A 26257-nucleotide genomic window follows, 5' to 3' on the forward strand; every position below is an offset into this window, starting at 1 on the left:
GAAGGAAGAAGGGAGGAAGGGGGAGGAAGAAAAGAAATAGGAAAGGAAAAAGGAAGAAATTTCAGAAGGAAAGAGAAAGAAAAACAAATAGAGAAAGAAGGAAGGAAAGAGTGAATACACACTTTAAAAAAAATAATCTGGGTATGATAGAAATTCACAGTTTCATATATAATCCTCTTTTTATGTTCTCTGTATGTTTGAAATGTTCATGTTTGCTACTGTTTGTCAAATTCGTAATTTAAAAAGAGAATAATACTAGCTGGGTTGCTTTGGGCAAATCATTTATCTTCTCTGGCTTCAGTTTCCTTATGTGTAAAATGACAGAGTTGGACTATGTGACCTCTAAGATACTTTCTATCTCTAAAGCGCTGGTTGTATGAGAATAGTGGACTGGAAAGGGGGAGAAAATGGAGGCAGGGAGACACATTAAGAGGTTATTGCAATAGTATAGATGAAAAGGGATGGGGGTCTGAACTAGGGTGGTAGGTGGTAGTGGAGTGAGTGGAAAGAAAAGGACAGATGTCATATACTGTAGAGACGGAATTGATAAGACTCGGTGACCAATTAGATGGGGGAGTGGCCTTGGAGAAGAGGAAAGAGCTGAGACTGACTCTAAGATTAAGAAATGGGGTTACTGGAAGGATGACAATGCCTTTAATGGAAAAAGAGAATTTCAGGAGAGGGAAAAAGATGCTGAGTCCTGTTTTAGCCACACTGAGTTTGAGATACCTATGGGACATCCAACTGAGATTTCTAACAAGCAGAGAGTAATGACCCAGGCCACTGTTGATGGGGAACTGGAACTCTGGAGAGAGGTAACCTCTGGGTATTTAAGTCTAGGAATCTACTGCTAAGAGATGAACGCTGGAGGATTGTCTCATTTTTACTTTGCATACCCAATAGCAAGTACGATACCTGGACCACAGTAGGCACCTTTTAAAAAATGCTCATTGATTGACCAATTGAGCTGATGAGCCCTGAGAGAAAGAGATAGAGATAGAGAGAGAGAGAGAGAGAGAGAGAGAGAGAGAGAGAGAGAGAGAGGAGAGAGAGAGGAGAGGAGAGGAGAGGAGAGGAGAGGAGAGGAGAGGAGAGGAGAGGAGAGGAGAGGAGAGGAGAGGAAACAGCAGAAGACTCAGGACAGAGTGAGTATGGGTTATCTGTTACCTTTTGCTGTATCTTCCCCAATGCCTGATATAGTCCTTTGTATATAGGAAGACCCTTGGTGAATGGTTGTTGAATGAATGAATGAGTGCACCCATATTTAATCTCACTGTCATAAGAATAAAACTAGCACTTATAAAGCACTTTGCAAACCTTGAAGCGTTATATAATGCTATTTATTATTATTATTTTCAATTGTCATTAGAATTTTCTGAACTCCTTTGGGTTTATCCTTTAAGTAAAGGCTTAATGCCTGTCATCATATGCGTGCTTCCTGGAAGACAAGGTTAGGTCAAGTTCATGATCATCCCTAGAGGTGGCTTGGGCAGCAGCTGCCCAATGTTGTCAAGAGTTTGGGATGGGATGAGTATTTAAGGTAGGGAGATGTTGGAGGCTGTTATTATGATCTGAGTTCTGGGGTGTTGGGCTGGGAGAAGGAATGCAGTTGGGGGAGAAAAGAGACAGAAACCTCTCCTTTGCAAGCTCTAATTAGCAGCTGATGGGATTAGCACCAGTTCCCTCTTATTATCTCCTTATTTTTAGATCTCTTGCTCTGTGGAGCTTATAAGGACAAAAGGAGGGTCAGATCAAGAAGGGATCTGAAAACAATGAGATGGGGGAGAGACTGACAGGGCAGCGCTCACTTTTCCCCCTGACTTCTTCTATGTCCTTGGGTTATATATTCCTCTTTGGACTTTGGTTTCCTCAGCTGTAAAACAGAGACTTGATTCCAGCCTTCCACTGTTATTGTGAATACCAATGATGACTGATCATGACATTGATGACATGTGGATAGTATGTTAAAGTTTACCTGTTAAAGGTGCTTTACATATACCAGCACTGATGTCACTAAGAAGTAAATATAAATGAAAACTACTTTGAATTTCTGCCTTACACCCATCCAGTTAGCTAAGATGACAAAAAAGACAAATGAAAAATCCTAGAGGGGGTGTAGGAAGACAGGTTGAGCTATGAATAGGTCCCATCATTCTGGAAAGCAATTTGGAACCATGCTCCCCAAGCTATGAAACTGTGCATACCCTTTAATCCAGCAATACTGCTACTATATCTATACCCCAAAGAGATCCAAACTTAAAGAAAGAAAAAAATCCACGTGTAAAAAATATTTCTAGCAGTTCTTTTTGTGGTGGCAAAGAATTGGAAATTAAGTGGATACCCATCAATTGGGAAATGGCTGAACAAGTTGTGGTATAGGATTGTGATGGAATGCTATTGTGCTATAAGGAATGATGAGCAGAATAGTTTCAGAAAAACCTGGGAAGACTTACATGAACTGATGTAAAATGAAGTGAGCAGAACCAGGTAACATTGTATACAGTAGCAGCAACATTGTATCAAGATCAACTGCGAATGACTTTGCTTTTCTCAGCAACGTAACGATCCAAGACAATTCCAAAGGACTCATCTCCACATAGGGAGCTAATGGACTCAGAGGGCAAATTGAGGTATATTTTCTCTTCCTTTCATCTTTCTGGTTGTTTTTTTTTTTGGGGGGGGGGAACAAGTTAATACCGGAATTTGTTTCGCATAACTAGATATGTACATAAATATCTTTGTATAGGCTTTATTTTTCTTGTATTCTCAGTGGATGAGAGGGAAGATGGAGAGAGAGATTTTGGAATGGAAAATAAAACTGGGGCGGGGGTGGGGCGGGTTTTAACTATCCAGTCCAGGGAAACTATATGCAGCATTTCATTTTAGGTGGGAAGGGCGGGGTGAGAGGGGGAGTAAGGTGCCACCCTGTGAAATCTTTGGTGTAAGGAACTCCTGGAGAGAAAGCCTGCGTCTGGTTAGATCAGCGCCTTCCTTCTGTAACTCTTTACTATTTAACAGCTGCCTGGGGCATTGGGAGGTTGAACTCCGGTCCCCCGGACTCCCGAGCTGGCCCTCTAATTCACATTCCCCATTTTACAGATGGGGAGACTGAGGTTCAGAGAGCTACGTTCCCCTAGCCAGAATCGGAGGCAGAATTTGAACTGAGGTCTTCCCCAGCCCCGCCCTTCCGTAGGAGAATCGGTCCCGCATCTCCTCCGTGCCCAGCTCTTGGCAGCTGGCACTGGACCGGGAGGCCCCGAGGGCAGGGGCTCTCGTTCGGCTGGCTGAAGATCTCCTCCAGGTCTAGATCCAAGCCCCTGGGATCTGGTAGAGTACAAGCTCCGGGACGGCAAGAAGAGTTGCGGTTTTTTGTCCGGGGGTGGGGAGGCGGCACCGGAAGGGCTAACGTCAGAGCGCACGCCCCTCTCGCCGCTGCCACCTCTCCCCTTGGCTCCGCCCCCGCCTCGCTGCCTTCTCTCCCAGAGGCTGCGCCCTCTCCGCGCGCCCCGCCCCTTCCGCCTCCACCACCTCCTCTCCATTTTTTCCCCGCCCCCTCTACGATAGCCCCGCCCTTCACGTCTTCGTCCTCTCCTCTTTGGCTCCGCCCCCTGTGCCCGAAGCTCCTCCTGCCGCTCCAACGCCGCTTCCCTTTTGGCTCCGCCCTCTCCTCACGCCCCGCCCCGCGCCGAGCGTCCAGCGGAAGTGCCCCCGCGCAGGCTCACTTCCGCCCGGCAGGTGACAGCCGTGGTTCTGGGAGAGCGGCCGGCGTCGGAGCGGGCAGACGGACGGACGGACTGACTGAGCGGCCAGCGGAGCAGGCGCGGGGCCGAGAGCGCGGACGTCGTGCATCCTAGCCGAGGCGAGCCGAAGGGGGAACCCCCGGAACCCCGAGGGTCAGGGGGCCGGGGCCAGGGCCCGGGGGGGCGGGGATCAACGGCCGCCTCTGCCCGGGAGGGGCTGCGGGCCGAGGCCCGAGGGATCAGAGGTCGCGGCGGGCTGGAGGCCGCTGGGGGCAGGGCGAGGGGAGCGGAGCGCAGCCCCCCGGCCTCCCCCCCGCTCCCCTCACCCCCAGTGCGGGACGGGCAAAAAGGAGAGGAGAATGGGGGGGGCAGAGACGGCCCGCCCCCCTCCCCCCAGACATTCATTCGTTCATTCATTCATTCATTCCCCTAGGCCGCCCGGCCCAGACTCATGAATGTCCGAGCTGGGAAGGACCGCACAGGGCTCCCGGCCCTTTAAGTTTTTACAGAGGAGGAAACTGAGGCCCAGGGGGAGAAAATGAATCCCCAGGGTTACACAGCTAAGGGTTAGGGCTGGCATCAGAACCCCCCTTTTACCGATGGGGAAACAGGCCCAGAGAGAGGGAAGATTGCCCACAATCAGGCAGGCGGCCACATCAGGATCCTCCGCCGGGGGCTAGGTGTCCACAACACCCCCTCTTCTGCTGCTTTTCCTGTGCCCTGGATTTGTCCCTGACCTCTGACCCTTTCTCCTTATGTGACCTTGAGCAAATTACTGGTCTCAGAGTTTCCTCATCTGTAAAATGAGGGGGAGGACGAGGTGACCCCTACTGCCCCTTCCGGTTCTGATCCCATGGGATGGGGAGATGGGCTTTTGCTGAACTTCACCCCATGCTTGAAGCTCCAAGGGGGCAGGAACTCCTTCCATTTTGGTCTTTGTACCCCCAGTGGTCAGCACAAGCCTGGCACAAAGTCACTCCATCAGTGTTTATTGAATTGAGTTGTGAGGAGGGACTGAACTTGGATCAGGAAACCCAGAGGCCCCCCGCTGTCTGTGACCTTGGGCGAGTAGCTTCCTTTCCTTGGGACTCTCTTTCCTCATTTGTAAGATTAGGATAATTAGACACCAGAAAGTGCTTTGTCAACCTCAAAATGCCGGAGAAATAGGACTTTGCTGTCCAAAGCCTGGCAGAGGATCAGAACTCTTGGAGCGGGAAGGAGCCATCAGGGCCGGTCCAAACCCTGCTTGGTTTGCTGCCTGTCCCCCCTGGGGTTTCTGCTCCTGACCGTGGCTCTCTGTGGGTGCTTGGCTGTCTCTGGAGAAGGGAGTTTGCTCTTTGGAGATTCTGGCTTACTTAAAATAAAGAGATTAGGGACTAAGTTAGGAATTTGGGGGGAGGTGCAAGTGATCACTATTCATGCATCTCCTTGGACCTGTGCTATAATAATTCAGGTTTCTGTATTGCTTTAGTGTGTGCAGAGAACTTTCCTTTTCTCCAGTCTGAGAGGAGGTTTGTGGCTGTTCAGTTATTCAGCCAGATCTGACTCTTTGTGACCCGGTGGACCAGATTGTCCATGGGGTTTTCTGTGCAAAGATACTGGAGAGGTTTGTCATTTCCTTCTCCAGTGGTTTAAGGCAAACAGGTTAAGTGACTTGGTCAGGATCACACGGCTGGTGAGTGTCTGAGGCTAGATTTGACCTCAGGCCCAGCGCTCTAGCCACTGAACCACCTTGCTGCCTCCTGGTATCAGTATTATCCTCATTTTACAGATTCAGAAACTGGGACTCCCGAGATTAAGTGGTTTGTTTATGTCACTTATCTGGGAAGACTTGACTGCTGGTGTCTTCCTTTATCTGCTTTGCCCTGGAGCGCTCCTGAGGCCGAGGGAGGTCTGTTGTCATCTGCCCCTTGAGATGAATATAAATCAGAGGATTATGCTTTGGCTCCCAGTTCCACTCTTTCTGAATGAGTTATTTGGCCTCCTTGATAAGAGTGAAAAGTAAGGAAACATGTTGTGAAGCTTGGAAGAGAGTGTCAGGGAAGGTATTTTTAAGAATAGAAAGTGAGGGTGATGTCAGGGAAAGGGACGCCTGATGGGGAGTCAGCAGGTCTGAGTTCTTGATCCGATTTTCCCGCAAACCAGCTTTGTGACCCTGGGTCAGTTATTTTACCCTCTGGCCTCAGTTTCCTCATCTGTAAAAAGGCAGATTATAGAATGCCAGATTTAATGATGACTCAACATTTCTATGGGTTTGCAAAATGTTCTACATATACCATGTTCTTTGAGCTTCATAACAACCCCATGGTACCACACAGGTATTATTTATGCCCATTTGCAGATGAAGACATTGAGGTAGACAGGTTGTTATTTGCCTGCCCTTGGTTCTACAACTAGTGTCAGAGGCAAGCTTGGAGCCTAGCTCTTCCACTCCTAACTGAGCATTTCTCCTGCCGGGTCTGGCTGCCTGTTCACTTTACAGACCAGGCACTAGAGGCAGATGGCCTCCAATACCGGTTCCAGGGCTGGAGGAGGCCAAGGCATCGCTCTCGCTCCTCTCTCTGGGGTGGTGACCTCTGGAATGCCTTCTGTGACTGCATCCTTTGATGGCTGCCCTGCAGAAGAGTCAGTGTGGCCTTTTGAAGATGGGAGAGGGTCTTACTTTTTGTCTGAGGAATCATGCTCCCAGTCCCGCCTTCATTTTAGCCTTTATGCTGTTGTTGACATTCTCACTTTCTCCAAGCCTGACTCAGTTTCTCAGTTGGTAACATGGGGAAAAAAGATCTGCTGCCAGCTCCCCCCTTCTGGATGTTGTGAGCATTAGTGAGCATACGAGTGTTTCCACAAGCTTGTTAAGAAAGCTGTGATAAAAATATTACCATAGTGCCTTTTTTTTCCTAGGGATCTTTATTCCTAGTTACATCCAGTTAACAGAAACTTGCTAATCATTCCTGTATCCCCATTTACCAAGAGAGTGTTTAAGGTAGAGTGACTTGGCCATGGGCGGCAGAAGCCAGCCAAAACTTGGAGCTTCTGTCTTTTGTGCTGGTGAGTCATCCACTGGGCACCTCTGGCCTGATCTTAGACCCATTGACTGGTACCCCCAGTGGCCCCAGAGGTATTGCTTACAGGGCTACACATGTGCTGACTAGAAAAGCTTCCTGTGCAGAGGAATGCAGCTTTTTGCTTCATTCCTTGGCCCAGTTAACACTTGAGGGAAGTTCACTCAGGCATTGCTGTGTTCAGTCTTCCTTCCCTTTTCAGAAAACTTTATTCTGGGGCTTTCCAGGCCCTATTTAATTTGCTTCTTAAGGGTGTTCAAAAGATAGGAAACCCACCCTGCTCTTTCTTACTAGCCAGGCGCAGGATCTAAAGGCCTCAAGGCCACAGGTTCCCCAGCCCTGGTCTAGAAGATTTTATTTCTGCAGACATTCTCCCTGAAACAGTTTGGCTGTTGGCTTCCTAGGAAAGCACCAAATTCATTAGGAAATGCTTGAGGTGTGGCCAGTGCTTAGGCACAATTCCTCTTCTTTGCTCTTCTTGTAAAAGCTGAGTGAGCATCTGGTTTCCTTGAAAGCCAACTATCCATGGGATATTTCATTGCCCGAACAATACTCTGGGTCACTGATAGATATAATTGGGAGTGGAGGATGTTGACATGATCTTTTTAATTATCAGTTCCCAGCGTCCTTCCTATCACCTCCTTCTTAACAAAAGAGCAAATTGTCCATGGAGAACTGACCATGCAAGTAAATAAAGAAATGCCACCTAAACATAGGCATTTAATAAATTTTGCTGAGTGATTGAATTGATCACAGGTCCTGTCTCTCAGGGAGTTTAAAACAGTTTATGAATATTCTATCATCTCTGTCTTCCATCCTGGTGCCATTCCAGGTGTCAGTGGGATGTTCTGTCTTTAAAGCCTTCAGTTGCTTTGCTTCTTGTGCCATAGTGTGCCCAGGCCCCAGAAGGTCAGGAGGAGGTGAGGAGAGGTGTGACTGTGGTGGCAAATGGTACCTTCTGATGCCAAGGGCTGGTACAGGGGGCAGGGTCTGAGGTGCCCAAGCCCCATGACCTGTCCACTGACCAGGCTCTTCTCATCTAAGTCCTGGGCCTGGACTCCTGTGCTATCATGGAACAAAAAGAAACTATATGAGTTAGAGGCTTCCCAACCTGGCCAGGGGAGGGCCCCAAGTCGCTGTAGTTGCTGGTCTCCTGATTTTTCTTTGCATCTGCTCCCTGCTGGCTTCCACTGGGGCGCCAGGCCTGTACTCTGCACCAGCACCTTCCTGGAATCAGAGAGTTAGGGGGTGGGGGGAGGGGGGTTCTCTCAGCTGACTGATGGCTGTGTGGTCCCGGCCAGAGTCCATCTCCTGGCCTTTCTGTAATAACAGATCCCAGACTCATATTTGTGGCTCTTAGGTCAGAGATAATGCTGCCTTGGGGAGCTTACTGCCCTCTCCACTCTTCAGTATCTTCTGCAAGATGAGGCAACTTCTCTAAAGAATCTCTCTGGGTGGTACAGTGGCTAGAACACTGCACCTAGAGTCAGGAAGACTCAGCTTCCTGAGTTCAAATCTGGCCTCAGACATTTACAAACTGTGAGACCCTGAACAAGTCACTTAATCCCGTCTGCCTCAGTTTCCTCACCTGTAAAATGAGTTGGAGGAGGAAATGGCAAACCACTTCAGTATCTTTGCCAAGAAAACCCCAAATGGGGTCACAGAGAGTCAGACCTGACTGAAACAACTTTCTGACTTCAGACCCAGAAGTCTATCCACTATGCCACCTGGCTGCCTGAGCATCTACCTCTCAGGGCTGTGTGGGGTAAGATGAGTTAACATTTCATAGAAATGCTGGCATCGTTCATCTGCAGGTACTTATGAAGCCACTACCATGTGCTGGGCACTGGGTAGGGGCCAGTACAAGAAAGAGGGAGACACATGCCTGTCCAGATAGATGCCACATAAGTATAAAGCAAGTACATACACACATACACAGTGGGTGAGGACAAAGAGCTGTGACGAGATGAGACACTAGCAGGTGGCAGAACTCAGAGAGTTCGTGCAGCAGATAATGGCATTTATGGTGCTTTAAGGTTTGGAAATCTCATTTTACTCTCACAACAGTCCTGGAAAATAGTTGCTCTTATTATCCCCATTTTCAGATGAGGAAACTGAGGCAGATGGTTGGTGGCTTGCCCAGGATTCGAACAGCTAGGAAGGATTGGGGACTGGATTTGAACTGAAGTCTTGACTGTAGGCCTGGTGCTCTATCCACTGTACCACCCAAATGAGGGAGGGACACTGAGGCAGAGGGGGAGCTCATGCCAGGCTCAGGAGATGGCAAAGGCAGATGTGATGTTGGCTTGTAAGTCAGATCTCAGTCATTTCCAAAATCTCACATGAATTTCTAAACACTTCAGCAGCTCAGCCCAATTGGCTTTGGCAAGTGAGATTAAGTACTTTTGCTTGGAAGACTTAAATATACCTGGGACAGTCTAAGCAGGATTTAGCTATAGTAGGTTGTTGACCTCTTAGATTTGGCTAAATTGGGTGTCTTGACACTTTAAAAGAGGAGAAACTGTTTGAATGTTGAGAAGGAGAGGCATCAAGGCTAGGCTCCCAGCCTGTGAGCTCCCGGGCCTGTTCGAGGAAGTCATGGCTGCTCCACTTCTGTTTTCTTTGTGGCAGCAAGGGAGGGGAGTATGCCGCCTGACTTTCTGGCCTGTCCACCTTTTTGTCTTTCCCCTTTTATTATTTATTTACTTAGCTGCTATCTGTCGAAAAACTTGCTTGGGGACCGATATATTCAGTTCCAGTGACATAAAAACTAGTTGCCAGTCAAAGCAGACGTATCTGAGCCAGCAGAGTCATTTCTGTTCCTTTTCTTGAGTCTAGGCATGCAAAGTCTGGGTAATTGCCATCCCTCTGAAGTTAGCTCCCAAATACTGACGTTTCCTTTAGAGGCCAGGCTTTATCTCTGGGATCCAGCAGAAGTGCCCTTCTCCAGAAGATTGCCTCCAAGATAAAAATCCAGATTTCTCAGCTTGGCGTTCCAGGTCATCACTCATGAGGCTCTCCTTCTCTCCCGATGCTTTCTTTGCAGTGCTGGGTTGCCTCACTTTTCCATGAAGGCAAGCATGCACGTTTCCATGCCACGTTTTTGCTCTTGCTCTCCCCCCTGCCTGGGATGCCCTCCCTGTGACCAGAGTCTACCCAGCCTTTGAGGTCTGGCCTAATTCCATCTCAGTTTCTGGCATCACCATCATCACTGTCAGCCCTGCATCACCTTTATGGACTCAGGCCCTTGGCTCTTTTTGTTTGCATTCATTTCCTAGGCTTCTAATTGCTCTTTCTGCCCCCATTTGCCTCCTCCACATCCTTCGCACTCCTCCCTCCTCTGTCTCAAACCCTCCAACAGGAAGTATCCACCTGAAGCCATGGCCTTCCAGCCGCCTCCAGCCTAGCTTTCCAGGCTTATTTTACACTATTCCCCATTTTAATCCGACTCTGCCTTGGCTCATGTCCTCACCAGCCCCGTCCTGGGTTGTCTGGCTCCTTCTGTGAAAAGAGCTCTTTTGCCTCCAGGTCCTGCAGCCTCCATGAAATTTATCCTTGTCTCCTACAGTGGAAAGTGATCCCTTACTCCTCCAATTTCTCATGGCACTCTGACCTCCTTCTCTGAACTCACTCTGGTCGTAATTATCTGTGTATAGCGCAGCTGTATCCTATTTCATCTTTGTTTCAGTAGCCCCAAAGCCAGGGCCTAGCATGCAGTAGGAGTGTTAGAAGTGTTGGTTTAGTTAAATGTTCTCTCCATGCGGGCACAGTGATGTGTACCATGTCTGAACTTTGCTAATACTTACGACCTCCGTTATTCATCTGGGCAATTGTATATTCCTTGTGGAAGGAGTTTGATGTTGCGCGCATATGTGCGAGAGACAGAGAGACTCGAGTCACCTCAAGCAGGGTGTCAGATCTTAGAGGATAGGGCAGCGAGGTAGTGCAGTAAATAGAGCACCAGCCCTGGATTCAGGAGAACCTGAGTTCAAATCTGGCCTCACACACTTGACATTTACTAGCTGTGTGACCTTGGGCAAGTCACTTAACCCCAGTTACCTTGTCTTCCCCCTCCAAAAAAGAAAAAAAACTATCTTGGAGGATGAGGACTGTCTTCTCTTTCTTTTGTGTCCCCCCTCTGTGCCAAGCAGATGGCAGTGTATAGAGTAGATGCTCAGTACTTGTGGATCACAGAACTTAGCCCCACAGAAATATCCCCAACTGATGGTTGAGAAGTCTGGGAGCTGCCTGGGATGGCAGCGTTTCTTGGGGCTTCCTTTGGGTACCTAGAGCCTTCTGGAATGTTCTGAGAGAGGGCAAAAGAAAATAGGAAATAGGACAGGAAATCCTAGGATCCTAGATCTAGAGTTGGATAAGACTTGAGAGGTCTTCCAGTCTGGCCTCCTCGTTTTCCAGATGAGGTAACTGAGGTGCAGTGGTCAGGTGATTTACCCCAGGTTGTATAACTAGTAAGTATCAGAGCTCGCCTTGCAGCCTGGGGCTGGTATGCTGACTCCGGGCTGGGCACACGGGACCTGTAGGAATTGCAGCTGGCTGCTTGCTTTGTTTATAGGACACTGAGAAGTTGTTCACTGACTAGGCCAGAGGGGCCACTTCAGCTCCCAGCCTTGTTGACCCTTTCTCCTTACTCTCATGGCTTGAGCAGTGGGGAGCCCCAGCGTGCAATGGAAATGTGAGAGATTGTTGTCATCCTATAATGTTTCTCCTTCTCTTTTTTGCTTTTAACAGATGATACACGGGAAGGGACCTTAGAGGTACCATAGCCTGCAGGCTGGTGTTGAACCCCGCCCCCTCCAGTCCTGAATTGGAGTAGTTCTGCTCTAGAACCGCAGGGCAGAAACAAAACCAAGTCTATATAGTGTCAGGATTATTCTGCCTTTGATTTTTTTCCTTTTAATTTCGAAGCCTTTAGCTGCTCGTGTGCCTCAAGAGATTGCTTTTGGGAGTAATCAGTTTTTATCCACTCCCAGGTGGGACCAATAACTTGATAAACTGGCCCAGACCTACCATTTGCCAGGTGTGTTACTAAATTTGGATTTCACTTTGTTCAGACTGGATGGTCTGGCACTGAAATATCCTGTAATTCAATCCCAGAAGGGCTCTTGAGGATATCAAGAGCCTTTTAACAAGGAGAAGAGAGCTAGAGGCTCCATTCCGGGCTGCACTCTGTGCACAGGGCCTCCCTAGCTTGATAAAGAGGCTGCAGCATCAACAACAGCCTCGTCACCAGACCGCCGTGTCAGCCCCGGCTGGACAAGGTTCATTGCCAAGGCTGATGCCATCCCCTTCTATTGAGTTTCCTTGAAAGAGTTGCCATTTTTCCTTTCCCTTTCTCCCATTTTTTGTTACAGGGCTCTGGGGCTTAGGAGTGAGGAGGATGTATTTGGGAATGAGGCTGCTGAAAACATAATCAGTAACAAGGTTAAAGAAAAGATCCTTGTTTGGGGGACAGCACATAAGGCAGGACCCTGATATAGACTTTCACCTCTTGGCTGACCAGCCGCTCGCTAGTGAAGGAGATCCCTCCTGCTTTGGATGGGGGGAAGCATGTTGGGGTTTACATGTCCAAGGTTCCATGCAGGCCAGCTGTTGGACATCATTGGCATGTGGGGAGGGATAGTATACGAGCCTTGGATCCAGCTGACCAGGACCAAGAGAAGTCTAGAAGGAGGATTTGGGCTTTCTATTCCAGGGAAGACTTTAGCTTTAGTTACTTCCTCAGAGATGAGGATTGACCTTTGGCACAAATTTCCCCAAATTAAAAATTTAAGCCTAGTGTTTTTAGGGTTCCAAAGCATTCATGGACATGATCTCATTTGCTAGGATGTGATTGGTAGTGCAAGAATAATTATACCCCTATTTTACAGATGAGAAAATTGAGGCTCAGGTTATAACTTGCCCAAGAGTTACATGCAAGGTGGAGGAGGTGGAACTTTGCTCAGGGCTTTGATTGCACCCCTGCAATCTTGTCCTCCGTGTCAGGACACCTCTTGAACAAGGCCACATCAGAGAGACTGAAGTTTTTGTGGTTAACTTCCTTAGCCCATCCTTAATTGTTTGCCAGGCACTCCACATGCCTCCCATACCTATCCTAGAGCAGGATGGCAGCCCCCAAGAGGCCCAGGATGTTGGAGCCAACCCTTGGGCTGAAATGCCCAGAATCCCGCCTGCTCGGCTCCCCTCACACTTGTCATCTTGGCAGAGTCTCTTGTCACTGGTTCAGTGGGTTTCCTGGGTGCCTGCTGTGTGTTTCTGCCTTAGTAGCTGCCAGATTGGCGTTTGTCATCTGACTGAATTTTCCTGGATGTTGTGACATAAATAACTTCCCTGAGATGATACACCCTCCCCACTGCTGTTTGGGGAACTGCCCCCTGCACTGTTCACCCCTCAGGCACTGCCCTGTTCCTGATGTTTTCTCCCCAGCAGAGAGCTGCAGTAGCGCCCATTGTCATTGGCTACATCAGGAGTGGCCTTTCTGTCATTTCTCTAAAGGCTTAGAGGGCCCCTTGGCTCTGTTTCCTGTTGTTTGAAACCCCTAGGTAAAGTCCCTTCTCACTGTGCATATGGCATTTCAATTCTTAGCCTCAGTTTCCTCAGGTCTAAGAAAGGGAAAATCCTGCAGCCCTGATGCCTACCACAGGGCCCTGTTAGGAAGGGGTGTATGAAATGTAACAGTCACATTCATGTGCCGCAATGCAAAAATGGAGTGTGTGGTGGGCCTCAGAGCAGGGCTCCTCACCCTCTGGGGGTCCTGCACCCCTTTGGCAGGTCCAGAGTGCTCCAGTAGCTGCCAGCAGCCAGCGCCCATATACAAACAAGCTGCAGCCACCATCCAGTCACTGGCCGCTAGGGGGTGCCGTGGGTGGTGGGTTCTTACTGCCTAGGCCCCATCCTTGGCACACAGTGAGTGTTTGCTAGGTGCTTTTCCATGAGCAGCTGGGTAGCAGAACCATTCAGGCCTTCTGGCCCGCTGTGGGGCACCCTCCCCTGAAGAGCTAGAAGCCAGGTCATCTCAGCCACTGCTCGCTTGTCCAGAGGTTTGAGGTCAGAGAGTGCTCTGTACAGAGGACAGGTAGAAGGCCCCCTTCCTGAAGCTGAGGCATGGTGCCCACGGGGTGGGGCAGTGCCCCTTGCAGCTCTTTGCTAAAACTTTCTGGAAACTAGGCTCCCAGTATGCCAGGCTTTCTTTCTTGTTTTGAGCATGTGTGGTGCCCTTTGGATGATCCTTTTAGAATTGAGGTTTAGCTTTAGCTGAGAAACCTGAGTCTTAAGCAATTTGCCCAAAGTTGTGTATATAGTAAATAATAAAGTTAGGATTCAGACTCAGGCCTTCTGTGCCCAAACCTGGCTGGGCTCTCTAGAGCTAATGTTTAGGGAACATTAAAAATCACACCATTGACTTGCTCATCAAACTTGCCATTTCTGGGGCTTTGGATCAGAGAGGGAAGTGGAAAAAAGTGAGAGAGAAAAAACTTTCTGTCCCAGTTTCCCAGAAGCCTTTCCCTTCCCTTCCTTCAGTTCTGGAGTTAGGAGGGAAGATGTTTTCCCACTGCTTGGCCCCTTTCTGGCCCTTCGGGTGTTACTGTTTCCACCACACTGTGCTCCTTGGTCCCCCACAGACCGCTCACTGACCCTCCTGAAGGCTTCTTTCAAGTAAGCCTGAGAAATAACCAGTGGAAATGATACCATGCCTGGCTTTCCTGCCCAGCTGGGGAAGGGGCTGCCTTTTCAGTCAGACAATGCCTAGTCTAGGGATTTGGCCACCAGAGGCCAGGAGACTACCAGGCCTTCTGTATGAGCTGGAGGAGTGAAGGACCTGAGGTGGCTCCTGCCTTGGGGGCAGCAGCAGGGGCTTTCTCCTTTTGGGACAGTTTACATGCACCTTTCCCTTAGGGTGGTCCCAGCACCCATTTACCAAGACTCAGGTTGAACCTAGCTTTAGCAGAAGTAATTGGGAGTGGGAATGGGAGCAGGAGGGGTTCTGAGAACAGCTGTGGCCATCCTGTGCCTTCAGCAGTAATGTGCCTGATCAGACCTGTGCACACAGGCACACACACAGAAATACACGGGCACACACATATACCCACATGGTCACTCACCTATACACATGGGCACACAGCTCTAATAGGCAGGACTCCAGCCTCTGGGCATCCTCCATCTTGAGGTCTCTGACTTTTGTGCCCTTCCTATGGCAGGTGATGTGGCCCCTATACAAAAACGGGCAATGTTGGAGCAAGGCCATGATTCCTCTGAGCTCTGCAGGGTAGAGGTGAAATCTGTCAGACTCTAGTCATGCCAGCAAAGTAGCTGAGCTTCCTTTGGCATCACCAGCTCTCCTTCTCCAGACATTAACTTTCTAGGTTTCCTCTTCCCTGGGGAGGAAAAGGGAGAGCTTCCTCCTTTGATTCAGGAGGCTGGGCCAGATCTCCTGTAGTACTAGCTTACCTTTCCCTAAATTCTCTCTTTTGGTCTTAGCTATGCCACAGTGAGGAAACTGAGACCCAGGGTAAGGGTTTGCTAGAGGTTACAGAGCAGCAAAGTACCCCAAGTCCTTCTGCACCAAGTCTGGGCTCTTTCTATGATGGGATCTCTCACAGAAAGCACACAAAAGGTTAATAATTCTCTGGTTTGGTGGTTAAGTCTCAAGGTTGGCTGTGTCCCTGGAGCATGACAGGTTTCTCTCTTTAAAAATGACTTCAAAGGGATAAGACTTCAGCAGCGTCTCCCTTTGGGATCTCTGCAGCAGTGATGGGTGGAAAGTGGCTGCAGAATGGCAAGCAGGCGGCCTCAGGTTGATTCTGGAACAGGCTGCTCAGCAGCTGTAAGAAAGAGTCTGTGCTCCAGAGCTTAATACCATAGAAATGTCAGAGACTTCAGTGGCTGAGTAACATGCCCCTTTTGCATCACTCCTCATGTTCCCCAAAGTGAAGCCTCTCTTTCCTTTCTCATGGTTGGGTGGGTACAACACTCTTGGAGGCCTGGGATAGATACTCTAGCAGTCCGCTCGAGGATCCCAAGCAGCCAATTTCAGCTTGGTATAAAGGAGGACCCAGATTGGAAAGGAAGAGGGGCTTCGATTGGGAGATATCAAGGGAGCTTCCTGTCACTGGGCTCCAGGAAACCCACCTTTCCATCGATGTGTCTCCCAGTTCCCCTACACACGGTCAGACTCATTGGCCCCCTTACCCCGGACTCCTGAGCACCCTCGGTAGGCATATCCATGTCTCTGCAGTGGCTGGCCCTCTCTTTCCATGTGGAGCCTGGATGGCCTTGTCAGATGGTATGGAGGTGATTTGTGCTTGTGTGGTCAGTCTGGAGATGCAAAGATAGAGGTGAGATAGGACCTGGCCTCAAAGAGTTTGTGGTCTTTTCATTGGGGGAGACAACAAGGAGATACCAGTGAGGCAACTAGGTGATGCCATAGTGCACAGAGCCCTGGGCCTGGAGGCAGGAAGCCCCCAGTTCAAATCAGGCTTTGATATTCCCTAGCTATGTGACCCTGGGTATATCACTTAACTTCCCTCAGCCTCAGTTTCTTTATCTGTAAAATGGGAATGATAGCACCTACTTCCTAGGGTTAAGGTGAGGATAAGTAAGATAATCTTTGTAAAGTTCTCAGCAAAGCTGAACGTGTTGTCTAATTCCATTATTTTATTTAGGAAACAAATACAAGTTAATAGAGTGGGGGAGCACTGGTAGTTGAAGAATCAGGAAAGGCCTCCAGTGGGGAAGGTAGCGCTCCTTTGTACCTCTAAGGTTCTGTGGTTCTCCCAGCCATGTGAAGAGGAAACTGAGGCAAATGGTGATGGGACATGTCCAGGGTCACACAACTAGAAAGTGCCTGAGGCCAGATTTGAGCTCAGGAAGATGAGTGAGTCTTCCTGAAGCACTGCCTGATTTTTATTCAAAATAGTTCATATCAAAAGCAAACAACCAGGCAGTAAGGGATGGAGAGGGAGACCCGTGAGGGCTGGATGATGGCTGCCTTCAGGTGTTTGAATCCTGTCAGACACGAGGGGGTCACAACAAAGAGGAGCAGATTTGTACTCAGTAAAAGAAAAGGAAATCCTTCCTAACGGCAGAACTAGCAGCGAGCTGCCATCTTCTCTCACCGGAAGTCTCCAAGCAGACTGGATGAGAGGCAGTTTGTCCACTTAAAGTACAGGTTTGCCTGCATAACCACCCAGAGTCCTCCAGACCCCAGGTTAGTGACAAGGCATGTTGGTCAAGAGCCTTGCTTGCCTTCATAGGCCTCATGGCGATCATCGTGGAGATCCCGCAGGGAACCCAAAGGGCCCACTGTGCCAACTGACATTTGGTCTCCAAAGCTGTGGCCTCTTCTGGTGACTTCTCTCCCATGCTGCGTTTCTCTACACTTCCACTAGGGAAATGCCACGTCCCTTTTTAGTTTTGCAAAATAAAAGAGAAGTCTTTTTTTCTTCTCTATATCATGAACCAGACAGGTGCTTTTCCCCCTTCCCAGCAGTAATAATGACTAATAGCTCTTGAGCTGTACACAGTGTGGCTATTGTTAGCCAGGAGAAGGCCTCAGAGCCGTTCCGTTTCCCATCAATCTGGAGGAAAGCTGCTTCCACCAGAGGGTAGGAGAATGCTCCCCTTCTTAAGGTTTGTGGTGTGATATCTCCTATCTGTCATTCTCAAACCCTGACCTCCCCATCAGAAAGTAACCATTGAAGGAAGATGGGGATGGGTCCACAGCAGTGCTGAGTCTCTTCCCTGAAGACTTATGGAGAATGAACACAGAGCCTTGGGTGGCCGAGTCCATGCCACTTTAATAGCACTTCCTCCCAATTGGCCATATTTTGCTGCTAACTCTATTTTCGTCTGTCTAATTAGGATCATAGGCTCATAGACTTAGAGCTGAGCTGGAGGGATCTTTAGAGGTCAACGAATCCAGCTCCCCCGCCCATTTTACAGATGAGATTGAAACTCAGAAAGGTTAAGGGATTTATCCAGGATCACTTAGTGAGGAAGTGTCTGAACAAAGCTAGTGCCCTTTCCACTGTCCCGCCTCCAGACAGGCAGTAAGACTGTGGTGTCATTCTTCACTGGAACTCCTCATGTCAGGCCTGCCTCTGAGAAGCCACTGAGGAAAGGACAAAGGAGTCACGTGTGCCTCGAGGGGCAGCAGTGGAGAATCACTGTGGCCTCTCCATGGTACCATCTCACTATCTCCCCCGGGCACCTCAGCCCTTGAATGGCTTTCTGAGAATTTTCTTTTGGCTTTAGTGGAAAGTTCTTGGGGTTAAAACCTCTCGTTCTTGTTTCTTCTCTTTGCAGAGCTCTGCCACTAACCAAGGGACCAAAATGACTGACTCCAAGTATTTCACCACTACCAAGAAAGGTACTACCCTGGAAGGGCCCTGGGGCCAAATCTTAGCCTGGCTGGCCTGCCCACTTACTCCCTAGGGTAGTAGGGGGTGGGGAAAAGGGAGTCCCCCCATCGCAGGTGAGTGTGCTGACAGCTGGAAGGGTTTGGCCAACCTTGGGCAGTCACATCTCATGAATGGTGGAGGGGACTGACTATTCCTTTTGGAGAGTAGGCAGGAAGAGTGATCTCCTCATGGAAACCGGCCACCTGCGGAAAGTGGCAGCCTGAGGTGTCTGTTCCTTCCTTCCTCCTGCCCAGTTAGGTGTGCCAAGGCCTGTGCCAAGCATGAGAATAGAAGGTTCTGGTCAAAGTAGCCAGGCATTGGGCCTCAGAGCCTCCCTTCTGGTCATGTGACCATCTAGCCAATCCCCCTTTCACCCCTTCAGCTGCTCTGGGATTTAGGTGGCCCAACGTGACCCCAGTGGAGTAGCCTTTGCGTCCTGCCTCGGCACCCTCTAGGGCTGACAGAGCTTACGGGAAAGGAAGACAAGGCCAGGGTGAAGGGAGTGGAGGCCTCGCTATGGAAGGGCCAGCCCTGGCCAGGCTGGGCTCATGTGGCCCGTCCAGCTCATTCTTCCTGGCCGAGCAGCTAGCCCGCACTCTGTGTGTCCTTGTGTTTTTGTTAACCCCATTTGTTTGTTTCAATCTCCAGATCCCTCCCACTTCCCCAAGGTCAGCCTGGCCCTGAGGTACTGTCTGGCTGCCCACTCTCTCCTAAGCCAGTGTGACAGGACCTTTGTGGGGCCTGCGGCCCCTCCCCGAGACAGTCTCTCACTATCATAGTACCCCCGTTAGGAGCTGAGGTACAGCAGCCACAGTGTGGGTGTGCTCAGAGGAGACTCCAGGAGTCCTCATCACCACATTGGTCAGCATGAATAGCCCTGCCTTCCCATTCCTCTGGGGTTCGGCATAGAGCAGGAAGTGAAACCCTGACCAGGCATTTTAAGTAGTTGTTCTAGGAAAGGCTCCACTGCACAAATTGCTCAACGTCTGCTTGACCCAGGCCCCGTTGTCGCAGCTCTGCATGTGGCCCGGTGCTGAGGGTCTCTCCTCAAGGCTTCAGTCGTCCTTCAGCCATCCCACTGAGCTAGAACCTTCCCACACCCAGTTTTTTGCCTTTGTCCTCTCCCTGGTCCTCAGCCTCCCGAATCCTCCCTTCCCTCTGGAGATCAGCTCTCCGGTCTCCTGTGTTCCTGGCTGTCCCTGGAGAGGCCCTGAACCTGGTCATGCCACATAGGCCTGGCTTCACCATCACCCCCTCTTTTCCAGGGGAGATCTTTGAGCTGAAGGCAGAGCTCAATAGTGACAAGAAGGAAAAGAAGAAGGAGGCTGTGAAGAAAGTGATCGCATCCATGACTGTGGGCAAAGACGTCAGGTGGGAGAGGCCTCAAAGCCCCAGGAACGAGGCTCTGTCCTTCCCGAAGCCCGGGACACAGCTAGGCTCATGGCGTTCCCCCCCTCTGCCCTTCTCCTGCCTCTGCCAGGCCTGTCGTGACTCTGGGCCCACCTGTTCTCATCCTCCTCTCTGCCCCTCATTTACTCTGGTCTTGCATTGTGCGTGTACACTCTGTCTTTGCAGCCAAACCATAAGATCCTTGAGGACAGCAACTTTATTTTATGCTGAGAATTCTCTTAGAGCAGGCGGGGCTTCTTGTATCCTGGACCTTCCTGTGTCCTGGACCCCTCTGGCCAGGGACGCCTAGGGACTCCTTTCCAGAATCAGGTTTTTAATGGGTGAAGATTACAAAAGAAACCCATTATGTTACAATATGGCTATCAAAATATTTTTTAAAAGCAAATTCATGACCCCTGACTAAGAATTCCTGCCTTGTGGGAACAGTCTCATGACAGATAGTCTCTGATTCAGTAACACAGGCCAGTGCCCATACACATGCGCACATGCCTTTCCTTTTCCTTGGGGCACTGGTGGCTTGACCATATGTGTCCTTGGAGCCAGCAAAGCCCGTCACTCCACAGACCTCTGATAACCTGTTAGGAGGAGCAGAGATTGTCCCCAAGCCCTCTGCCCACTTGTCAGCCAAGACATTGGCTTTACCTGCTCTGGGGCCTGGCCTGGCTCCTCTGCGACACTCTCCAAATTAGAAGCCTCTGAAGCAGCATCACTTTCCTCAAATGAACAGAACAGAATGCCCGAGTCACCTCTTTGTGGAGGAAATGAGTTTGATGTTCTGTTTCAGATGATCCTGTTTTGCTTAAGTCAGGCTCATGAGCATTTCCTCCCGCCTCCAGCCCCTGTTTTTATCCCTTGATGTGGCAGCTTCAGGGTGATCTGTCTGCTTCAGCCCTAGCCCACTGCCCCTTCTCTGTATTTGCCTTAAGAATGTGAGGGAAGTGAAAGTGGGGCTCAAGCTGCCCACCCACTGGAGAACACTGAGCTTCCCTGCGGACCAGTTTAAAAGCAGGCCCGAGACCCAAGGCAGCATCCTTCACTAAGGGCTACGTGGAGAGAGCTCTTCCCCTCAGGAAATCAGCAGGTGTCCGCATGACTCCCTGCTTTTTCTCAGGTTCCATCCAGAACAGAGGAGATGTGTTCACAGAACGAAAAGAGCCACCTTAGAAGGACCTTTGGACCCCCAGGCTGCTTAGAAGTCATGGTAGCCAAGGACGCCAAGGCCTTCCCTTTCAGTGGAAATCTGGCTGTCTCTCCTTCCCCAGCCACGCTCTCAATCTCTCTCATGTGGGCTCTCACTCCTCCTACTTCTTGCCCAAGCCTAGGTAGCCCCCCACAAGGTCAGACCTGGTGCTGATTGGTTTGTTTTGGCTCCCCAGCGCCCTCTTCCCTGATGTGGTCAACTGTATGCAGACCGACAACCTTGAGCTGAAGAAGCTGGTGTACCTGTACCTGATGAATTATGCCAAAAGCCAGCCAGACATGGCCATCATGGCTGTCAACACTTTTGTGAAGGTGGGTGGGGCCCAGGCCTCAGCAGAGGGGAAGGCTGTCCTTCCCCTTATGCACAATGATGATCCTAGCATGTTTCAGCAGTAATCTCTAGGGCTCCTTCTCTCCCTCTCTCTCTCCCTTCACCTTCCTCCCTCTGTCTCTCTCTCTCTCTTCTCTCCTCTCTCTCTCTCCCTCTCTCCTCTCCCTCCTCTCTCTCCTTTCTCTCTCTCTCTTCTCTCCTCTCTCTCTCTCTCCCTCCTCTCTCCTCTCTCTTTCTCCCCCTCCCTCTCTCTCTCCCTCTCCCTCCCTCTCTCTCCCTCTCTCTCTCTTCTCTCCTCTCTCTCTCTCCCCTCTCTCTCCCCCTCCCTCCCTCTCTCTCCTCTCTCTCTCCCTCTCTCTCTCTGTCTCTCTCTGTTTCTCCCTCCCTCCCCCCCTCTCTCCCCCTCTCTCTCTTCTCTCTTTCTCCCCCTCCCTCCCTCTCTCTCTCTCCTCTCTCTCTCTCTCCCTTGCTCTCTCTGTCTCTCTCTGTCTCTCCCTCCCTCCCCCCCCTCTCTCCCCTTCCCTCCCTCTCCCCCTCCCTCTCTCTCTCCCCCTCCCTCCCTCTCTCTCTCTCTCCTCTCTCTCCCCCTCCCTCCTTCTCTCTCTTTCTCTGTCTCTCTCTCTCATCCTGCACATGTGTACATGCTTTTTTCCCTTCCTGGTGATATCCTACAGACACTAGGACCCCTTAGGATCATTTTTGGAGCAGCCAAGGAAGATTTGTGTTAAGCCAGTTGACTTGCTTACTTTTGGCAGTTAAATCTGAGGCTAGTTAACTCAGTGGTGTTCTCTTGGACTCCCAATGGATGGTCTTGGGACCCTCTGTAGGGAATTTAGGAAATGAGACAAACCCCTGTGTGTAACCCTGTTAGGATTGTGAAGATCCCAACCCCCTGATCCGGGCCCTGGCTGTGCGCACCATGGGCTGCATTCGAGTGGATAAGATTACTGAATACCTGTGTGAGCCTCTCCGCAAGTGCCTGAAGGACGAGGACCCCTACGTGCGCAAGACTGCTGCTGTGTGTGTGGCCAAGCTGCATGACATCAACGCCCAGCTGGTGGAGGACCAAGGCTTCCTGGACACCCTCAAGGATCTCATCTCAGACTCCAACCCCATGGTGAGCCAGCGCCCTCCCACCTGGGCACAGGATCTGCAGCCCTGCTCCCTTGGCCCGGGCTCCGCAGCCCTCCCTGGCTGATCCCATGCCCTTGTTGAGCCCAGTGCTTCCTGGGTGGGCCAGTCCTGATAAAGCATCACCTCCCTGTTAGTGGCATACAGGCTGCTCCTTTCCCAGCCACTGCTCCCACCAGCATTTGTGGGAATCCCCTCTGATACCATTTGGTGCAGTGGTACCTATTTGTGTCCAAACCTGGATTCTGTTGGTATGCCAGGGACATCCTGGTGCAGAGCCCTTCCTTGCAGCAGTGAAGCATCTTAGCCCAAGTCAGTAGCAGCTGGCTTGGAAAGAGGGGATGCTTGGGCCCACTAGATGAAATCACTTGCCCAAAGACACACAACCAGAGAGAGATAGGCAAGGGGAGGGGCACGACTTGGTGGCCTCCAAGGCTGGCCCTGGATGGAGGTGCTGCCTCACTGGAATAGGGATTAGGATGCTGAGTTTTCCTTCCCAGCTCTGTCTGTCCTTCACTAATCAGGAGAGTTGGGACCGCTCCCTGAAGAGGCGATGGTCCCTGCTTTCTGTCCATTAGAGGGCTGTTAGGAGTGTGTGAGTGTGTGTTTATGTGCGTGTGTGTGCACATGTGAGCTCTGGAGTGTATAAGACACAAGGTAACTCCCACTAGCTTGTGCATCACAAGCTCCTTCATCACAGCCACCCCAGGAGATAGGCAGGATGGTGCTTGATGAGGAAGCTGAGGCTCCAAGGGGGCTGCTCAGCTTATAGCCAAGCCAGGACTGGAGGACAGCTCTTAATTCCACCTCTGGGTGCCCTTCATTCACCGTCCTGGGTTCTCTTGGCAGCCAGCTTTTCTTGGTTCTGGGCCCCCTTTCCTGCCATCAGTATCCAAGAGGTCCTCAGCTTCTCTCTACACCAGAACATGTGCCCCCCAGGCATCTCTACCCAGCTGCCTGCTCTCAGGGTGCCTTGTCCTGGGTGACAGCCTGTGGCTCCAGGACGGGGAGCAGGAAGGAGATTGTGACCTTCCACAGGCTCTCTGCCAGATATCGAGGCCCAGGCATGGTGTCCAAGGTTCTCCTGGGTCCTGGCCAACCTGGCCTCGTTGGCGTCCTCCCCCCATGCTTCCTGATGCTCTAGAGACAGGAACGCTAAGAAGCCCTCTGCGTCAGCCTCGGGAATGGTGGACGAGGCAGAGTGGGGTTCTTGTCCCCAGGCACCTCTCCCTAAAACGAGCCTTTGCTTCTCTGTTTACACATAAGAGAGGGAGGGAAGCACCTCCTGTTCTCGTCTGACACAGAGAGATTCTTGGATCCATTTTTACAGATGGAAGAGATAATCCAAGTGCTCTAAGATTACAAACACTGCCCACTAGATTGAGCCCTGTGTCAGTCAGCAGACAGCAAGTGTTTGTTAAGCACCTACTCTGTGCTGGGATCAGAAACAATAGAGCAGTCCCACTGTGCAAGAGCTAACAGGGAAATAGGTAATAAGTTGTGTGTGTGTGTGTGTGTGTGTGTGTGTGATAGCAATGAGCGAGTGTAGCAGGTAGCACCCACTGGTCTTGTTGTGTGCCCTGTGTTCTTCTGCCCTGGACCTTTTGGATTCTCTCTGGCAGGTCGTGGCCAATGCTGTGGCTGCCCTCTCAGAGATAGCCGAGTCTCACCCAAGCAGTAACCTCTTGGACCTCAACCCACAATCGATCAACAAGCTGTTGACAGCCTTGAATGAGTGCACAGAGTGGGGGCAGATCTTTATCTTGGACTGCCTGGCTAACTACATGCCCAAAGATGACCGAGAAGCCCAGAGGTGAGTCACATTGGGATGGGGGTCATGGGACACTTGATCTGGTAGGTTCCCATTCTAAGGACTTGAGCCTTCTAATGGCTATGTGGATCCCTGGCTTTCTTCCTTCCTCTGCACATAAGTATTTGGAGAAACCCCAGTTCCCTCTGCCCCCTCCACTAACTGCTACTGAGGGTCCAGACCCTCAGTGAGGAGTGATGTGGGGCAGGATGGGGCTGTGCCAGCTCCCTTACCTGGCACCCTGGGAATTCTGTGGTGGATCCCAGCCCTGTCCTCTGTCCCCTGTTTCAGCATCTGCGAGCGTGTGACCCCCCGGCTCTCTCATGCCAACTCAGCCGTGGTACTGTCAGCGGTGAAGGTGCTGATGAAATTTATGGAGATGCTCTCAAAGGACCTGGACTACTATGGCACACTCCTTAAGAAGCTGGCGCCTCCCCTGGTCACCCTGCTGTCAGCGGAACCGGAGCTGCAGTACGTGGCCCTGCGCAACATCAACCTCATCGTGCAGAAAAGGTGACCACCAAGGAGCCCTCTGATCCCTTGAAGGGAGGAGAGCTCCCATTCACCGCTGGCAGGCTGGCAGGCTAATCAAAGGCTGAGGGACCTCCGTACCCCTCTGGCACCATCTCTGCCCTTCTCACTAAGGGGCTGCCAGGGTAGAGGCTAGGCTTGGGGTTGGCTCTGGGCTGGGTTGCCTTCTGGTACTTGCTTGGATTTGGGGACCATGAAGGCAGGGCCAGGGGTCATCTCTGAGCCTCCTGGCCATGGAAGGGGTCAGAGCAGGCAGTGACCCTTGTTGCTATGCAGACCTCTTTTCCCTTGTTTTCTTCTTCCTGCTCCCTTTCCTGTGCCTCAGGCCTTGTGTCCAGCTGCCCTGTGGGTGTGGGCTGTCTCTCACACACAACACCTGCTGAGTTTGGTGCTTTGGGGAATTAACTCATTATTAGATTATCTGAATGTAGGGACCCTATGTCAGTTGTTTGTGTAGGACAAGACACACCCACAAGCTTTTTTGATCCTTTCTTAGAATTGCCTTAGGTGTGAGCAGTTTTTCTCCCCTTCTAGGCCTGAGATTCTGAAACATGAGATGAAGGTCTTTTTCGTCAAGTACAATGATCCCATCTATGTAAAGCTAGAAAAATTGGACATCATGATTCGCCTGGCCTCCCAAGCCAACATTGCCCAGGTCAGCCAGCCTTGGTGCTGGGGTACCTTGGGCCTGCCTCCTGGGTAGCCTCGGGCTCCGCCCCCAAAGAACCCTGGTTCTCCAGCCCCCACCCCTCCACAGCCCCAGCGGAATCCTGATTCCTTGCTCCCAGATGACCCCATCCACCATGGCCTCCATCTTTTCGAAGCAGTCAGTCTGCCCTCTGAGGAGGAGCCCAGCTCCTCCCCAGCAGAGAGCTGATCCTGTTCCACTGACTGTGTTTCACTGCATGTTCCCATGGCAGGTGCTGGCGGAACTGAAGGAGTATGCCACAGAAGTGGACGTGGACTTTGTGCGCAAGGCCGTCCGCGCCATTGGCCGCTGTGCCATCAAGGTGGAGGTGAGCATTCCCAGAGCTAGCTCCAGGAAGCTGCACCCATCATTGTCTTGGACAAGGTCTAGGCCCATCCAGATAGTTGAAACTTGGGAACCCAAGCCCCAAACTCCAACAGGAGACCAGAGTTGGGGGAGCTTCCTTGCTGCAACTCTCAGCTCTGTCCCTGTCCTTTGGGCACTCAGGGTCACTGGGTTTGAGGTCACTTGTGATGCTGTGTAGATCACTAGCACTTAGGAGCTACACTGCAGGAGCTCAGGCCAGGAGAACCTGGACAGCCAGAAAGACTGTGTGGCTGACTCATCTGATGAGGAGGCTTCTGCGTTGCAGACTTCCTCTGTAGAAGGTTGTCAGCAGGAACACGCACACCGTACACTTACAAGGGACGTCGGCACCAGGCTGGCATCTCTAGATGCTGTCACCCTCTTCGGGCCCCGCCTTCCCTCTTTGGCCTCCTTGTCCTAATTCAGATCAGGAAGAGACCTTACAGGTTGGCCTTCTAGCTTAATGTTCTCTTTGATAGTTGAGGAAACTGAGGGCTGGAGAAAGGAGTCCACACTGCGATATAACTGATTGCAGAGTTAGTGCGCTGTCCTTGTGCCAGATCCCCTCCTC

At 50.8% G+C, this 26257-nt stretch overlaps 1 protein-coding gene across 3 annotated transcripts in view; it reads left to right on the plus strand.

Moving 5' to 3' along the window:
• Positions 1-3667: 3667 nt before the first annotated feature.
• AP1B1 (adaptor related protein complex 1 subunit beta 1) overlaps positions 3668-26257 on the plus strand; it is a 36078-nt gene continuing 13488 nt past the window's right edge. For all 3 annotated transcript variants that reach the window (XM_072600035.1, XM_072600036.1, XM_072600037.1), the window contains exons 1-9: positions 3668-3859; positions 18125-18188; positions 19485-19590; positions 21006-21141; positions 22032-22277; positions 23914-24104; positions 24393-24614; positions 25167-25287; positions 25553-25648. In XM_072600035.1, coding sequence (XP_072456136.1) covers positions 18152-18188; positions 19485-19590; positions 21006-21141; positions 22032-22277; positions 23914-24104; positions 24393-24614; positions 25167-25287; positions 25553-25648 — 1155 coding nt within the window. In that variant the 5' untranslated portion in view covers positions 3668-3859; positions 18125-18151. The remainder of the gene's footprint in view (positions 3860-18124; positions 18189-19484; positions 19591-21005; positions 21142-22031; positions 22278-23913; positions 24105-24392; positions 24615-25166; positions 25288-25552; positions 25649-26257) is intronic.

Source organism: Notamacropus eugenii, chromosome 4, assembly GCF_028372415.1.
Source record: "Notamacropus eugenii isolate mMacEug1 chromosome 4, mMacEug1.pri_v2, whole genome shotgun sequence".
NCBI classification, from domain to species: Eukaryota; Metazoa; Chordata; class Mammalia; order Diprotodontia; family Macropodidae; genus Notamacropus; species Notamacropus eugenii.